At 34.9% G+C, this 18,779-nt stretch overlaps 1 protein-coding gene and 3 non-coding genes across 4 annotated transcripts; 1 reads left to right on the top strand and 3 right to left on the bottom strand.

Moving 5' to 3' along the window:
• Window positions 1–10,343, top strand: LOC107437659 (putative inorganic phosphate cotransporter; the record flags this gene model as incomplete). Its single annotated transcript, XM_043055800.2, is given in 5 exon segments — window positions 1–17; window positions 1,284–1,416; window positions 6,058–6,213; window positions 7,067–7,152; window positions 10,144–10,343. Coding segments are annotated over 5 exon segments (578 nt in total), but the record flags the coding sequence as incomplete, so codon positions are not given.
• A 4,008-nt stretch (window positions 10,344–14,351) lies between these two features.
• On the bottom strand, window positions 14,352–14,423 carry TRNAD-GUC (transfer RNA aspartic acid (anticodon GUC)). The gene has a single exon. It is a non-coding gene; the product is annotated as a tRNA-Asp (tRNA).
• Window positions 14,424–15,084: 661 nt separating this feature from the next.
• Window positions 15,085–15,156, bottom strand: TRNAD-GUC (transfer RNA aspartic acid (anticodon GUC)). The gene has a single exon. It is a non-coding gene; the product is annotated as a tRNA-Asp (tRNA).
• Window positions 15,157–16,554: 1,398 nt separating this feature from the next.
• TRNAD-GUC (transfer RNA aspartic acid (anticodon GUC)) lies at window positions 16,555–16,626 on the bottom strand. The gene has a single exon. It is a non-coding gene; the product is annotated as a tRNA-Asp (tRNA).
• Between the last annotated feature and the right edge of the window lie 2,153 nt (window positions 16,627–18,779).

The raw sequence follows: 18,779 nt of genomic DNA on the forward strand, positions 1-18,779 counted from the left end.
ACTTTGATTTAAAAGATGTAAGTTTGTTGCGTGGTATCTATTCAATTCTATAATATACTTCAAATCACAAACTCTGAACCGTGGTGGCTCAGGGGATAGAGCGTTCGCCTTCCAATGAGGTGAACGGGGTTCGAATCGCAGCGATGGCTGGTCGTTACGAATCCGCATCCGGCTTGCACCGACCACAGTGTTGACGTGAAATATCCTCAGTGGTAGACGGGTCATGTGTAAGATTCCCTTTACCGTCAGGATAACCGTGATAGGTTTTCGTGGTTATTCCTACATGTAGCGCAAATGCGGGTTAGTTCCATCAAAAAGTATTCCACGAAAGCAAATTTCTCTCAATACTTAATTCAGGAGTTTCCTTGTCTTCTGGATTGGGTTCAAAATAACTAAGCTACGGAGTTGAACATAAGTATTCGTAAATCCAATAATTGGGTTGGCTGTTCAACGACGGTTATGAAATAAAAATAAAATCACAAACTCTGAGCCGTAGTAGGTCAGAAGATAGAGCGCTCGCCTCTCAATAAGGCATTCCATGTTCGGATCCAAAATCGATTGCTGGTCGATTCGTGCTCCGCACCTTGCTCACCACGACCAAAGTACTTCCGTAAGAACATCATCAGTGGTAGTGGATCAAGGATTTGAGCCCTACAGCAGTCAGGCAAATTGTGAGAGGTTTTCGTGGTTTTCATCTCCTTTATGCACAAATGCGGGTTACTTCTATCAAAAAGTCCTCCACGGAGGCAAATTTCTCCTCGTGGTTGATCCATTAACGTTAAAAATCCTTAACGAATTTTCTGTATGTGACATTACGTTAGAACAATTTTCGCTGAAATTTTTTATCGCCAAAACAAATAGAGAATAATAATTATAAAACTAGTTTACCTTAAAAAAATTATCTTCAAATAATATTAAACGCTACTTATTTAATTGTTTCATTTTATTCTACTAATGAATGTTTTTTTTTTTAATTTTTTTAGATGCGATTATATTAACATGACAAAAGAAATATGGGATTTCATATTTTTATGAAAAATTCGGGATACTTTTTTATTTAAGTTGTAATTTTAAAACGTAATTAAGTTTTCGAAGATGCGAAATAAAAAAAAAGTAATGATAAAAACTACTATAAACAGCATTATTCAAGTGGAAAATATGCTTTATTTTCACTGATTTGTCTTACATTTATTTTATATCTTTAATAATGAATATCTTGTTTAAAAAAAAACAATAACTAAATTTGATAGAAACATATAATTTAACGGGCATGCTTTCTTTAGAATGGATTGGTATCGGGCATTCCTTTTTTGATGATGGCTCTTTTTGCATTCCCTGCAAGTATAGTAGCCGACTATTTAAGAGCTGGTGACTATCTACGTGTCACCACAATCAGAAAAATAATGAATAGCATTGGTAAGTACTTGCATTTTAATTGTTTATAACTCAAAATAAGGTAATGATTCCCACAGTACTTAGAAAAATATAAATTAGTGAATGAAAGATATGGAAACCACAACGAAATCACGCATTTGTTATCACCGCACAAAGTAAACTGTTCACTCCATACTACTCAGACCTGCCTTTTTTCTGAGGATGTATTAAAAGGGCAGTTTTCTGTAATAATAACTTGATTTGATAGGAGTGTTACTGAAGTACCTACTGCACCAGACTTCTTCATCTGAATTGTGCTTAATGTAAAGTAAACTGTTCACACAATACTACCCAGACCTGCCTTTTTTCTGAGGATGTATTTAAAGGGCAGTTTTCTGTAATAATAACTTGACTTGATAGGAGTGTTACTGAAGTACCTACTGCACCAAACTTCTTCATCTGAATTGTGCTTATTGACAACTGAGACTTTTGGCATAGAAGTGAAAAATAAGGAAAGTTGGTGACTGGGTAGTATTCGGCATAGGCAGCTTATATCTGAATATGTCTGTAATAACGTCTTAGACTGATGTTGCATTCGGAGTCCCTGTACGCGAAGCGGACACTCCACTCCTTCATCGTGATGTAGAGCCCGTAGGCGCCTGTAGTACTGTCGTTATGCAAGAAATACTAGAGAAGTAGCAGAAGCATTGGGCGACGCAGGTTTTATACTCTATGTCTGGCTTATTAAATGTGAGATTGTAGATCAAAAATAGATTGAAAACTGTATAAGTGGGACAAGTTAGGTAAAATACTAGGGGTGGATACCCCCGAGTCGGCGATCACATGAAGGTCCTTTCACCTCTCTGGGAGTATCCATGGTAATAAAAATGGGGGGGGGTATTTATTTATAATGCTTTGAGAGGATGCAATCTGATAATAAGAACGAGGTATTTGGATTGTGCTGCATCATATCTGGAAGTAGTTCCTTATTTAAGAGTTCATTAAAGCCAACTGGATCTGGGTCTTTGGCATTACTAAAGAATGAGATTTTGAGTTTGGTTATATATTCGTTGATGGTATTTATATTTAGATCATTTCTGATAGCATTATTTGGTAGATAGTATGGAGCACCTGTGATACGTCTTAGTAACTTGTTTTGGGCTGCTTCAAGCTTTTTTAATTGAGTTTGGTTTATACATCCCCAGGCAGGGCATGCATAAGTTAATATAGGCCTTATACACATTGTGTAAAGTTTTTTTTTGAGATTTAGGGGTAGTGGAGAACTGGAGTTAATGATTGGTCTCAGGCAACTATATGCAGCATGAGCCTTATTGATAACTTTCTCTACTTGCGGGTTCCAAGTTAGTTTGTTGTTGATAGTGAAGCCTAGGAAGTCTGCCTGGCTAACTATAGGGATGATTTTATCAAAGAGAATAACATTATTACTGATGTTTCTCTTATTCTTTTTCTTTTTCCTGCTGATCAGCATTAGTTTGGATTTCTCTGCATTAATCAGGATTTTATTGTCTGCACACCATGTCTCTATGGCTGGCGTAAGATTGTACATATTTAGTACAGCTTGGTTGGCATTTAAAGATCTAATGGCTATGGTAGTGTCATCGGCGTAGCATGCTATCATTTGGTTAATTTGATTATTGCAAGAGGGAAAATCATTTGTATAGATTAAATATAGGATCGGACCTAAAATGCTTCCCTGCGGTACTCCCGCATGAATATTCTTTTCAATAGAAAGTTGATTGTCCAGTCTTATTTGAAAAGTCCTATTGCTGAGGTAGGAGTCAATAATTTTACTGATATTGTAAGGTAGATTTTGGTTGATAAGTTTGGTTATTAGAGCTTTATGCCAGAGGCTGTCAAAAGCTTTTGCCACGTCTAGCATAAGCAGGGCTGCGGATTCTTTCTTGAAGATGCCGTCGCTTATAAAATCAATTGAGCGGATCAGCTGCTTTGGGGTGGATAGTCTCCTCCTGAATCCATATTGTTCTTTCGGTCGAAAGGTTATCAATGGTTCAAGTCTGGTAAGGATAATTCTCTCTAGAATTTTTCCCAGAGTGAGAAGCAGGCTGAGAGGACGAAAATTTTCCGGGTGTCTTGAATCTTTGCTTGGTTTCGGAAACAAAATGATGATAGCATTTTTCCAATTTGTGGGGAAATAATTCAGATTGCTTTACTTTACTTTTATTAACAAAAACTGGGCACCTGGGCAGCACAGCGACCCCTATCCCATTCATCATGAAAATATTTTCAGACAGTGAATAAAACATTTTGTATTAAGCATCATTATGGTAGCTTAGTCAATAAAATCAAGCAATTTGCTTGATAAATAAAACATTTTGCATTACAATAGATTTCGATATGAGAATTTATATACAGGCATGATTTGAAAATATACGTTGATACTATTTACAGACATAATAGATACAGTAATCACAATTTGCAAAGAGAAGCAATGTATTCAGACATAATTGATGAAATTCAGATTGAGGCAAGCGTTGAAGATGTTGATGATATCATTGAGCTTATTAAGTGGTAGTTGTTTAATCATTCGGTTATTAATATTATCTTCACCTGGAGATTTTCTGTTATTTAGTTTTTTAATAATATTGTTTAGTTCATCTTGATTCACATTATCAATAGGATTGTGGCTGTTGTTGCTAATAAAGTAATTATCATATATTAAGTTGATCTTCTCATCAGGTTTGTTATTACTGGGGAACGTATTTAATGAGAATTGTTTCTCTATGGCATTTGCAAATATTTTAATTTTATCATCGTCGCTATAAGTTTTCTGTTACTGAATATTATAGGGTAGTAACGTCTTCTTTTTTTTTACATTACTAAAATCTTTTGATAACAGAAAGTGGTATGGTATTTACCTTTTAAATCAATGAAAATGTTATGTCTTAACCCCTTAATACACGAGTTTTTTTCCCCTGAAAACTGGTAAAAAATTATCGAAGGTTTATTTTTTTTACAGAACTTGAAGAGATAGTGTAAATTATATATACTAGGAGGGATGTCAGACGAGCAGTCGAAAAAAAAAGAACGCGAAATACAATAAGACTAGGAGGCTTCGCCCCCTGCTCGCTGGCACTCGCCAACACCCGGAACTGCTTTCGCAGTTCATTTCGGATTGCTTCGCAATCCGATGCTCGCTCATTGCATGCGTTCTTAACGTCTAGATTTTGTATACTTTTTTGAACACTGAAGTTCCGAAAACTTTTCACTGTAGAAAAGTCTAAACCTGTGCATTTCAATATTAATTGCAAACAGTTCACATACTTTTCTTAATCACACTATTCTAAATTTCAGTAGTTGAGAAAAGTAACTGTTGTAAGTTTTGTTTTAAAGTCTTTCCCACCAGAGGGCTAAAACCATGTGTTGTAAAACAATATGAAATAATACTGAGCGCCGGATGTAAAGCATCGGCTTCGATTAAGATAATTTTGTGAGAAGTTTTTTTGATAATTCCGTGAGAATTCTCTCGATTAAACATATGATGCTCACTACGTGTTCTTGCGCACCGAAGCCTATCAATTAAAACGTATTAGCGTTTTATATAATATGGATTAGCCATATGATGCACACTACGTGCTCTTGCGCGCCGAAACCTATCAATTAAAAATGAAAACTGTTGCCAAGGCGAGAAAAGAAATATCATCGGTTTTATTGATATATAATTGTTTTATATTATATATTATGTAATATAGATTGTTTTATATAATATAGATTGCCAATAGGAGACAGGGGCATGTGTAGTAACTTTCGCCCGTGTCAGACACTTGCAAATGCGCTGAGGGATTAAAGAGTTAGCAAAAGAGACGCATACGAGCATATCCATATATATTCAAATTTGTGACGAACTGAGCGGTACATCTGATATGAACATTCATACCTGCCAAATTTCACTCTTTCCAAGTATGCATGTTCCAAGCGATAGTAGAACAATTACCGAAACTCAATTTTACTCAAAAATATAATTATATTTATATTTTGGCCAGGATGTAAATAGTTGTCGTGTAAATTATTAGGCTTTTATATATTTGTTGTAATTATTTATACGTAGTTGCGGACAAAGTAATTTATAATTATTAATAAAAATCAAAATTAATTGAATAATGGTAGTTTCAGTACCTTTTTAAGTATGAAAAAAACGGACCTTCACGGACAGAACTTTTCGATAGACCTAATATATTCGATTTAAAACTATTTTTATTACCATTTTATTCAAACAAGCATACATTTTGGAGGCTTGAAAGTAACGTGATGTGATTTTAGTTATCTTTAACTACCACTCGAATAAATTTTTACAGAAATCATAGAAAGTTGGGAAGATTGTTATTCGGTAATTGTTTTACCATCACTTGGAAAATCCATTTTCGGAAAGATTGAAAGCTAACAGATGTATAGAAGTAGATTTATTGCTATTATTATTGTTTGTTTATACCATGTTAACCCTATTAAGAGTATGTGCTTCCATTTTCATGATTATTAAGCACTACAATGTCAAGAACTCTTAGTAGAAGAAAGTTAATTACTTTCATTACAGATTAAGATTCTGAAGTTTCCACTTCAAGAACATTGCTCAAACTTATTCTTTAAATAAATAATTTATTATTTGTTAAGAGCAATATATATATATATATATTTTTTTATTTTCAGCATTTTTTGGGCCAGCTTTGTGTGCTGTAGCTATCGCCTTTGTGGGTTGCCGTCCAATTATCATAATTGTATTATTTTCTTTGTCCTTTGGTTTGAATGGCTTGCTTTATTCCAGTTTTATGGTTAATCACGTTGACATGAGCCCGAAGTTTGCTGGTATGTAGAATATATAGGAGGGTCATTGTTATTATTATCTATACTGATTTCGGAAAAAATAAAATGTCGATTTTATTCAAAATGTTTTATGAGTCTCAGCATGCATACAGATTTAGTTCTTACATTGAGAACAATAAATGCTAGTAAACTATCTTTAGTTATAAATAATTAAGAAAGACTTTAACTTCAGTTCTTAAGAAATCTAGAAATGTAATGGTTTTTACTACTTTTACTTTCTTTGCCTGGGTGGATACAGCTTCAGACAGGGCTACTACTTATATTGAAAAGAGTTTTTAAAGAAATATCTTTTTGGAAGAATATTTTCGTTTTATTTTTTTAAGAAAGTAATTATCAGTGACTATTACTTTTTTTCTCATTAATGCTACTTTTTTACTGAGTAAATTACTTCCTCAGTGCCATCAGTGCTCAATGATAAGACTCTCGCAATTTTTTTTTTCACGTACGATAGAAAAAACACGACAAAACTAACGATAATAACTATGAAAATATCGAATAATTTACGAAAAAAATAACGAATAATTTACGAAAAAAATAACGAATAATTTATGATAAAAACTACGAATAATTTATAAAATAATAACTTTGCGTATACAATAATAATAACATTAAAAAGGTATTTTAAAACTTTTGATTTGCTACAAACCCGAAGAAGTTAAACCGGAGTTATTAATTTTTTTTGCTCTCCAGAAAAATTTTCTAGTTTGGACTCAGGTGGTTTCCCATTTATTTTTCATCATTTGTTGAATTAGTCTTGCTTGATTGGCTACACTGTGCCAGAAATGTTATTTATGAAATATCGATTATAACATATTTATAGTTATTTTATTTTTAGGAACTCTTCTTGGAATAACAAATGCAATTGCAACACTGCCAGGTTTTCTTGCACCAGCGTTTGTTGGAGTAATTCTTAAAAGCGGGGTAAGTATTGCAGATGACATTTGTAACAAGTTTTATCAATGGAATGTATTATCATCATTGGCATGGCAGCCCGGGAGGGTCTTGGCCTTATTCAAAATATTTTACCATTACATTCTCCTTGTTGCCATTTATTGGGAGTTTAGTACCCTCATTGGTCAAGTGGACGAAGTCCAGTCGTCGCTGATTGTATCTAAGTTGTAGATGTACCTTGCGAATCTAATCCTGATTAATTTTATGGTTAATATGACATCAATGCTCTAATAAATTTTGCAAACTTCTAATCTGTTCTTCTTCTGTAGAAGATGCTCTCTGTCGAAAAATAGCTCATAAGATCCTCCTTTCACTGATAAAAATATTAGACTCTTTTTTTCTCAGGCAAGTTTTCGAATTAATAAGTTAGAACTAGACGGATATTAGTTTTGTACAGTAGCATATCTTTTTTCGATGTTGATTAACCCTTTCGCGCCGACTGTCACAAATACGTGACAGCAAAAAACCGTATCAATCAGGGTAAGAAGATAAAACTGGTAATCGAAGTATTTCTTTAGCAGTTTATTTGTGGGCGGAGTTATAATTTTTTGATTTATTTAATTCACCATTACTTTGTTCAAAATAAAACTATTTAGTTATACTTTGAATTAACATTGATTATATATATGATTAAACTAACAATAATTAAAATAAAAGTAAAGTAAGTCTGTAAAATTAGTAACGACTACATTTAAGTTACCGTTTTTTATTTAATTGCAACTTGATTCTGATTTTGTACGAATGCTTTTCTGAATCACCCGTCCCCAAGGGGTTAAAGAAAGAACCACGTAACCCTAATATTTGACGAATCAGACTAGTCATGCATTTATTACCAATACAAAAAAGGAGGTGACTAAAACATTTTGCTGTCAGTCTATTTCCGAAAGAAAGAATGCATTTATAACTACCACATCTTATAAATGACGAAGCATTTAGTGAAGTTGTCATGTTATATTTGGTAACTGTTTAACAAACAAAAAAAAATTTTTTTTTAAATCAAAAACTTATATGGATTTTAATTCGGTTGTTACCTCTTAGTTTGGAATTTAAATAAATCGGATACAAAGGGTTAACACTTTCACGACGGCGCGTACCACCGGTGGCCCGCGCTGGACTGTCTCATCTGCCGGCACGTACCACCGGTGGCACACCGGAGTAAGAACTGGTGACAAATAAATTTCATTTTTTAGTTTTTTTCGGGGAATAATAAAAATCCATAACTGCCAATGGTTTTCAACGGATGCAATTTTTATATTGAATTGCTTCTTCGCCGTGAAAAATTTCCTTACAGTGAATTGTTATTGTTGAGAATAGATTAGCTCCTCCCGAATATTATCTAATATTGAAATAGTTCTTCTACCAGTATTTTCTCTTTTCTGTCCCGCTGTCAGGCCTGGGTGTGAACAGCCGGCGTGAACGTGTTAAACATCAATTTGTTGATTCATTTTTTCAGCTCTATTTTTGTGATATTATTAAACTTATCCAAATAATATAGCTTTGCACGGTTTCAAATTTACATGCATGAACTTCATAGCATGGTTGCATTGAGTGGGTTTAATTATCGACTATGCCAACCATCATCTATCAAAAGGATTAATGCCTATTGCTTAGCATGTCTTATATACTAGTAAAATTATGTTTAATAATTGTAGTGATAGTTACACCACATTAACAGAGATACCAACTGATCCGGACGCGCTAAAATAAATAAAAAAGCGGTAATTAATTACAAACTAAATTTTGCATAAAATTAACTATTTGCTTACTTTTTAGTGCATAACAGCTTCAAGAAATTTCCATAACTACTAAAAAGTGATGAATTATATAAGCCTACTAATTATGTAGAAATAGTGGTGGATAAAAATGTACTAAATTGAATTTATTAAACCAAGAATCATAATTGATAAACTACCACTTTAAAATACATATTTCCTGTGCGGAGCAAGTTGGCATCTCTGTGGTTGTATTTTCTATCATAGTTTCTCTCTGCATTAATCTTCCTATTCCTGATTAAATTCGATGTGAATGGATTTCACTACAAATTTATGCTGTTGATAATTATGCACGCTCATTATTATTTTCTGTCTTTAATTATTGTCCGGGAAAATTGTAACAACTAATTCGTAGTTTTGAGCACTACTTCTCTAACAAGTCATCTATTCATTGTGGAATATTAAACGTTTGTAGCGAATTCATAAATCGTATTGAGGCATCACCTCCTACATCAAAAAGCCTCCACACGGTCTTTTATAAGTAGTCCGAACAGACTATTTAATAAGTGAACCAGTTGGGCGCGTGAACCCAAAACCTTTTATAAAAGTAATTGAGAGAAATTCATCATATATATTTGAGAATTGAATCTGTAGTGGTTGATAAGTGAATAAGGCAAACCAATAATATTCATAAATAAAAGAAATTTTTAGTCATATATTTGCTACCACGTTCTTATTTTAACTAGATTTTGTATTAACTGACTCGTTCGGAAAGTAGATATCCTTCGTTGTGGTCTGATTGGACTAGTTATAAAAACCGTGTGGAGGTCCTCCTGAATAATAAATTTCATAGACAATTTTAATTTTTGCATAAGAACCTGTAATTCGCTTAAGTTAGCATGCTTTATATAATAGTGAATTAGTAGTTAATAATCTTAGTAGCAGATACGTTACAAAATTCTTTAATGATTACGATAAATTTCGCATTTTATTCATTTGTTTAATACTAAATGTCCTTGTTCAAAGAGTTTTTTATGTAAATTTGTGACTTTTATCGCATTTTTCGCTTTATTATTAGTATTTTAAATTGAATTTGCATACTATAGAAATTGCACCAATGTTATTAAAGAAACTCAATTTTGTTACTGATAAAAATACACATAAATAATTTTTTTGAGAAGATCTTGTCTATAAACTAACTTTTAATATGTTTTCAAAATATGACTATTTTGTTTTAATTTCTTTTTAGCAAACACTTAGAAACTGGGCTTTTGTTTACATCAGCTCAGCTATTATCCATTTCTTATGTGGTCTTTTCTACGACATTTTTGCCTCTGCAGAATTGCAGCCTTGGAATGAAGAAAACGAAAAGAAAGAAACTGAAAAGAAAATCTTAACATTTTCAGATGAATATGTGTACCGTTCAAAAATATAGATCATTTTTCATTCCTTTTTGTTAATTTTTTCGCATAGATCAAAGTTAATTTATTCACATAGATCTTGAACATTTCTTAAGAATAACCCTTTGCACTCCCAGAACTTTATAAAGCTATTTAAACTTATGTAGGCACTAAATGGTATAAATATTTAATACAATATTTTGAATTGAAAACAAACAATCATAATATAATATCAGGGCTCGCACCAAGGATTTCATATTATTAGCCAGTGAATTAGCCAAATATCATAAGTATTCGCCAATTTTCGAAAATATCCGCCAATTGTAAATCTTAATAAATATTTTGGATTAATTGTTTTTCTAAAAAAAAATATTTCACGGTAGTTTGTTTCAGACTTGCATTATTTGGACTCTATTATAATTGGTTATGTGGCGCATCTATCGAAAATTATTGAAATTGCATAAAAAATACTGATTTGAGGATCGAGTTAAATATATACATTTTTTTCCAAAATCATTCGCCAATACTTCCGCAAAATATAATGATTTTATTTGCCAAATTTACGCTTTTATCGCATTTAAACAACGCCTTCTGTAACTGAAAGCCTCCACACGGTTTTTTATAGGTAGTCCGATCAGACCATTGTGAAGGATATCCACTTTCCGAACGAGTCACTTAATACAAAATCTAGTTAAAATAAGAAACTGGTAGCAAATATATGCTAAAAATTTGTTTTATTTATGAATATAATTGGTTTGCCTCCTTCACTTGTCAACCACTACAGATTCAAATCTCAAATATAATATGATAAATTTCTCTCAATTACTTTTATAAAAGGTTTTGGGTTCATGTGCACAACTGACTCTTTTTTTTAAATAGTCTGTGCTTTTTAAATAGGCTTTCTGATGTAGGAGGTGAAGCTTTAACGCAGCCGCTGAACATGGTTACCATATATAAACATTATACATTTGATATCTTATATATTCGATGTTATATATTTGATATTCTGTGACAAAGAACTTGGAAGTGCAAAGGGTTAAGTTTTTAGAATGTTTTGGTGACCACACAAAGCCACGAAGTGACAAAAACTCGAAAACAAATTCATGAGATCAAAAGTCATTGACCGGTCAGTTATTGACCGGTAACCCCTTAAACTGATTTTTTAAAATTTATATTTAGTGCCATTGCGTTATATTCCTTTCACACTCACTGCGTTTAGGACGTAAAATATTCTCGTCATACGGACAAAGCGAGGCACTTCCATGAAATTTGATTGGTTTAGGGAGTAAACGCAAATACCAATACTCAGTTATTATACATCAAAATAAACTGAGGAGTACAGATTGATTTATTAACAGATGCAAAGAAATTTAATGTATTGAAATAATGAAAGAAAATAATGACTGCAACTATTTAGCTTAGTTTCAGAAAAAAAATAGTTTAAATAAGGAGAAAAAAAGATAGAGATAATCTGAAAGTAAGGAAATGTCAAAAGGCACTACCTAAAGAACAGAAAGATATCCTTTTCACTGTTGAATATCAGATGTAGCCACTAAAAGTTTACAAGACATACGAGAGTTCGTTCGTTGTAGTGGAGTCATCCTGAAATTAGACTAAGAAACGAACGAGACAAAAATAAAGTTTGGGGAGCAAAATGGAATTCGTGAGAAAAAAAAGGCACTTTGCCATTATTAGGTAATAACAAAAGTAATTAAGAAGCACATGAAAAAAGCTAAAATTAAAGTACAATGAAAAAATAAACACTAACGAATATTTACAGTATTTACAGTTTGGGAATGTATACAAACGGGAGGAGGACGAGTTAAAAGAATGTGAGAATGTGTGTAAGTAAGTGTGGCTCTGTTTAAAGTAGAGACCAGGCCGTTCTGGTAATTAAAACTCGTGCCAGGTTGCTCTCTACACTTAAGTTACAGGGATCAGTTTACCCCTGATCAGACCCTGAGGGGCTGCTCTTTCACTGGGATAAGCTGAATCTGCGTGTGAATAAGTCAGTGAGTGTTTGTGTTGTTAAGTGTTAGTGCGATATCAGAAGTGTGGAAGTGTGCTATGGGTCTAAACTTTGCATCCTCTTTGAGATTTTTGCAGTCGAAAATATCATTAAAATTTGCGGTATCGTAGGTGGCGGCATTAATAAAGACGTTTCTGTTCAATTTGTTGAAATGAGGGTCAAAGTGGTCAATGTTAAGATCGCTATGAATGGCGTTGTTACGGATAAACCGTCTCGCTCCCGTGAGCTTTCGCAAGATGTTATTTTGGAGTACGATAAGTTTGTTGAGGTCTTTTTTGGAGACGTTACACCAGGCAGGTGAGGCGTACGTCATGATAGAACGTATCATAGATGTATACAGATGTTTTTTCAGATCTAAACAGAGGTGACGGTAATGGAAAAAAAGTTTGAAGTTTGTTGGTTGCTGTGTATACTTTATTTTTAATGTTATTTATATGAGACAAACGAGAGTGTTTTCAAAATTGCTATTTAACGCAAGAAAGTCAATAAAAAAAGTGGTTACTAAGAACTAGCCTCTCTTCTGAGGATCAAAACTGCGATGCCATGCTTTCGGATCATTCTCAGGGGCAAAATGGTCTTCCCGGCGGGGAATCGAACCTCGGTCTCCCACGCGACAGGCGGGATTTAATGACTACTATACTAACTAGGAGTAGTGCAATTCCGAAACCCGGGATCGAGCCCGGGACTTTCAGATCTTCAGTCTAACGCCCTCCCAACTGAGCTGTTTCGGCACACCAACGCAAGAAATATTTTTATTTTACTTAATGACGCAGCGTGAACTAGTGTAAAGCCTGCCAGTACCACTAAATTTTGATCGTGAAGATGAACCATACCCAGCTATTCTAATTAACAATTTTAAATGCAATGTAACTAGAAAGAAAAAGTTTCGAATTTGGATTTCTTTTCTAAAAAAAATAAGCCAGATGCTTGTTAGATAAAATGCTCTCCCAGGCGGGGAGTTGAACAACGGTCTGTCAAGTGACAGGCGGGGATACTGAACACTATACTAAGGAGGAGTAGAGTCATGCCGAAACCAGGGATCGAAAAAGGGACCTTTAGACCTTCAGTCAAACGTCCTCCCTTCTGAGCTATTTCGGCTCTCCAACGCATGAAATATTTTTTTTTAGTTATTGACGAAGCGGGAACTAGTGTAAAGCTTGCCAGTACCTCTAAGTTCTGATCCTGAAGATAGAAACATGCCCAGCTATTCTAATTAACAATTTAAAATGCAATGTAACAAGAAAGAAAAAGTTTCTAAAAAAATAAGCCAGCTGCTTGCTAGATAAAATGCTCTCCCCCCTGCGGTGAATCGATCCCCGGTCTCCCGCGTGGCAGGCGGGGATACTGACGACTATACTACCGAGGAGTAAAGCCACGCCGAAACCCGGGATCGAACCAGGGTCTTTCAGATCTTCCGTCTAACTTCCTCCCAACTGAGCTATATCGGCACACCAACGGATGAAATATTTTTATTTTACTTATTGACGAAGCGTGAACTAGTGTAAAGCCTGCCAGTACCATTAAATTTTGATCGTGAAGATAGAACCATACCCAGCTATTCTAATTAACAATTTAAAAGGCAATGTAACAAGAAAGAAAAAGTTTCGAATTCGTATTTCCTTTCTAAAAAAATAAGCCAGCTGCTTGTTAGATAAAATGTTCTCCCAGGCGGGGAATCGAACCCCGGTCTCCCGCGTAACACGCGGGTATACTGACCACTAAACTACCGAGGAGTAGTGCCACGCCGAAACCCGGAATCAAACCAGGGACATATAGATCTTCAGTCTAACTTCCTCCCAACTGAGCTATTTCGGCACACAAATGCATGAAATATTTTTATTTTACATATTGACGAAGCGTGAACTAGTGTAAAGCCTGCCAGTACCACTAAATTTTGATCGTGAAGATAGAACCATACCCAGCTATTCTAATTAACAATTTAAAAGGCAATGTAACAAGAAAGAAAAAGTTTCGAATTCGGATTTCCTTTCTAAAAAAATAAGCCAGCTGCTTGTTAGATAAAATGCTCTCCTCGGCGGGGAATCGAACCCCGGTCTCCCGCGTGACAGGTGGGGATACTGACCACTATACTACCGAGGAGTAGAGCCATGCCGAAACCCGGAATCGAACCAGGGTTATATAGATCTTCAGTCTAACTTCCTCCCAACTGAGCTGTTTCGGGACACAAATGCATGAAATATTTTTATTTTACATATTGACGAAGCGTGAACTAGTGTAAAGCCTGCCAGTACCACTAAATTTTGATCGTGAAGATAGAACCATACCCAGCTATTCTAAATAACAATTTAAAATGCAATGTAGCAAGAAAGAAAAAGTTTCGAATTCGCATTTCCTTTCTAAAAAAATAAGCCAGCTGCTTGTTAGATAAAATGCTCTCCCCGGCAGGGAATCGAACCCCGGTCTCCCGCGTCACAGGCGGGGATACGTACCACTATACTACAGAGGAGTAGAGCCACGCCGAAACCCGGAATCGAATCAGGGACATATAGATCTTCAGTCTAACTTCCTCCCAACTGAGCTATTTCTTCACAAAAATGCATGATAAATTTTTATTTTGCTTATTGACGAAGCGGGATATAGTGTAAAGCCTGCCAGTACCTCTAAGTTTTGATCGTGAAGATAGAAACATACCCAGCTATTCAAATGAACAATTTAAAATGCAATGTAACATGAAAGAAAAAGTTTCGAATTCGGATTTCCTTTCTAAAAAAAAAGCCAGCTGCTTGATAGATAAAATGCTCTCCCCGGCTGGGAATCGAACCCCGGTCTCCCGCGTGACAGGCGGGGATACTGACCACTATACTACCGAGGAGTAGAGCCACGCCGAAACCCGGAATCGAACCAGGGACATATAGATCTTCAGTCTAACTTCCTCCCAACTGAGCTATTTCAGCACACAAATGCATGAAATATTTTTATTTTACATATTGACGAAGCGGGATCTAGTGAAAAGCCTGCCAGTACCACTAAATTTTGATGGTGAAGATAGAACCATACCCAGCTATTCTAATTAACAATTTAAAAGGCAATGTAACAAGAAAGAAAAAGTTTCGGATTTCCTTTCTAAAAAAATAAGCCAGCTGCTTGTTAGATAAAATGCTCTCCCCGGCGAGGAATCGAACCCCGGTCTCCCGCGTGACAGGCGGGGATACTGACCACTATACTACTGAGGAGTAGAGCCACGCCGAAACCCGGAATCGAACCAGGTACATATAGATCTTCAGTCTAACTTCCTTCCAACTGAGCTATTTCGGCACACCAACGCATGAAATATTTTTATTTTACATATTGACGAAGCGTGAACTAGTGAAAAGCCTGCCAGTACCACTAAATTTTGATCGTGAAGATAGAACCATACCCAGCCATTCTAATTAACAATTTAAAATGCAATGTAACAAGAAAGAAAAAGTTTCGAATTCGGATTTCCTTTCTAAATCCTTTCTAAAAAATAAGCCAGCTGCTTGTTAGATAAAATGCTCACCCCGGCGGGGAATCGAACCCCGGTCTCCCGCGTGACAGGCCGGGATACTGACCACTATACCGAGGAGTAGAGCCACGCCGAAACCCGGAAACGAACCAGGGACATACAGATCTTCACTCTAACTTCCTCCCAACTGAGCTATTTCGGCACACAAATGCATTAAATATTTTTATTTTACTTATTGACGAAGTGGGATCTAGTGTAAAGCCTTCCAGTACCTCTAAGTTCTGATCGTGATGATAGAACCATACCCAGCTATTCTAATTAACAATTTAAAATGCAATGTAACAAGAAAAAAAAAGTTTCGAATTCTTATTTCCTTTCTAAAAAAATACGCCAGCTGCTTGTTAGATAAAATGCTCTCCCTGGCGGGGAATCGATCCCCGGTCTCCCGCGTGACAGGCGGGGATACTGACCACTATACATCCGAGGAGTAGAGCCACGCCGAAACAGGGAATCGAAACAGGGACATATAGATCTTCAGTCTAACTTCCTCCCTACTGAGCTATTTCGGCACACCAACGCAAGAAATATTTTTATTTTACTTATTGACGAAGTGTGAACTAGTGTAAAGCCTGCCAGTACCACTAAATTTTGATCGTGACGATAGAATCATATCCAGCTATTCTAATTAACAATTTAAAATGCAATGTAACAAGAAAGAAAAAGTTTCGAATTTGGATTCCCTTTCTAAAAAAAATAAGCCAGCTGCTTGTAAGATAAAATGCTCTCCCCGGCGGGGAATCGAACCCCGGTCTCCCGCGTGACAGGCGGGGATACTGACCACTATACTACCGAGGAGTTGAGCCATGCCGAAACCCGGAATCGAACCTGGGACATATAGATCTTCAGTCTATCTTCCTCCCATCTGAGCTGTTTCGGCACACAAACGCATGAAATATTTTTATTTTACTTATTGACGAAGCGTGAACTAGTGTAAAGCCTGCCGGTACCACTAAATTTTGATCATGAAGATAGAACCATACCCAGCTATTCTAAATAACAATTTAAAATGCAATTTAAAATGCAATGTAACAAGAAAGAAAAAGTTTCGAATTCGAAATTTCCTTTCTAAAAAAATAAGCCAGCTGCTTGTTAGATAAATAGCTCTCCCCGGCGGGGAATCGAACCCCGGTCTCCCGCGTGACAGGCGAAAAACTGACCACTATACTTCCGAGGAGTAGAGCCACGCCGAAATACGGAATCGAACCAGGGACATACAGATCTTCACTCTAGCTTCCTCCCAACTGAGCTATTTCGGCACGCAAATGCATGAAATATTTTTATTTTACTTATTGACGAAGTGGGATATAGTGTAAAGCCTGCCAGTACCTCTAAGTTTTGATCGTGAAGATAGAACCATACCCAGCTATTCTAATTAACAATTTAAAATGCAATGTTACAAGAAAGAAAAAGTTTCGAATTTGAATTTCCTTTCTAAAAAAATAAGCCAGCTGCTTGTAAGATAAAATGCTCTCCCCGGTGGGGAATCGAACCCCGGTCTCCCGCGTGACAGGCGGGGATACTGACCACTATACTACTGAGGAGTAGAGCTACGCCGAAACCCGGAATCATTTTCAGATATGCAAAAGGTGCCTTTATTCATGCTATAATGAATTACATTTTATTTTTATTTTCTAATGCATTAGGTTTTTGACCGGAAATTTGGACGTTTTTGGTCGATGATTTCAAATAATTTGCAATCGGTTTTACTCTTCAACATACTGTTTTTATGCAATTTAATTATATATTTATGTCCAGAATTTTTTTAAATTTAATTTGTGTGCCTATCAAGAGTTCCCACTTCTTTGCTACGTAGAAAGTGGTTGGAAGGAGTTAATGCATTTACGTTTTTACGATGCGATAAATTATATTATTTTGTCATGGAAAAAGTAATCGATATTACTTTTTTACATAACAAACAAATATTATTAATTCATAGGTGCCATTTATCAAGCTGATGTCGTGTTCCTTACAAAAGATATGCAGCGACGTCACAGGCAACAAAAATGTAAAAAGTGGTAGAAATTTCATTTATTTATTATTTGTTTAATAACACTATGAGATACATTTCAAATTATTCTTGTTGAAAATTAAAGGAAAATTATTCTCGGAATCCACTTTCAATAGTGAACTAGAAATAAAAACTACTGCGCTTTCTGAAAAATTCTAATAAATTGGTAGCTAATTGAAGAGTATGTTGAATTAGGAAAATTACACCCACTCTTTAAAAGTGTCAACACGAGACAACAGTTATACTGTTGCATTTCTTATGATACTTTATATTTTCAATATGCAAATTACAAAAAAAAAAAAATTACAAATGAACTTAACTAAAAATAACTTTAATTTTGATATTGCTAGAAAGTATTTTTTTACAAAGCTGAGCACGTTGGAATTTCTGGTAATTTAAGAAAATATGCTCTCTTATTGTTTTATTAAAATTCTAAACTTTAATCGTCACCACTTTTTGCTATTTTATTTGGCCAACCTGGAAATGCATACTATTTATAAAAAAAATATATTTTTTTATAAATAATGATTAATAACAGACACATGATTAGTATTCAATGCATAAAGAGTTTAGTTTTAACTTTATCTTGCTTGTATTTTCTTTTTATTGCGAAGAAATAAAAACTCTGAATAACCTATGAACTAATGATCAGAATTTGACTTCAGAATCAATCTTAATAATTCAAAAGCCAAAACTTAAATTTGCATTGATTAATTGGATTCATTAATTAGTGCAGCAGACAATATTTTACGAAACATAATAAGTGATATAACCGCACATTTTGTATTAAGTTTCTCTTCCGTCAAATTCGAATTCTGTCCAATTCCCATAGTATGGTCAGGACAGCAATTAAAAGTTTAGTTCTCTTAATTTCAATTTTATTTTTTGCTTGTTTCGCCGATGAATATTCAAGCATATCGAAAAATTTTATTCACAGCTA

The sequence above is a fragment of the Parasteatoda tepidariorum genome, chromosome 6 (assembly GCF_043381705.1).
Source record: "Parasteatoda tepidariorum isolate YZ-2023 chromosome 6, CAS_Ptep_4.0, whole genome shotgun sequence".
Taxonomy (NCBI): Eukaryota; Metazoa; Arthropoda; class Arachnida; order Araneae; family Theridiidae; genus Parasteatoda; species Parasteatoda tepidariorum.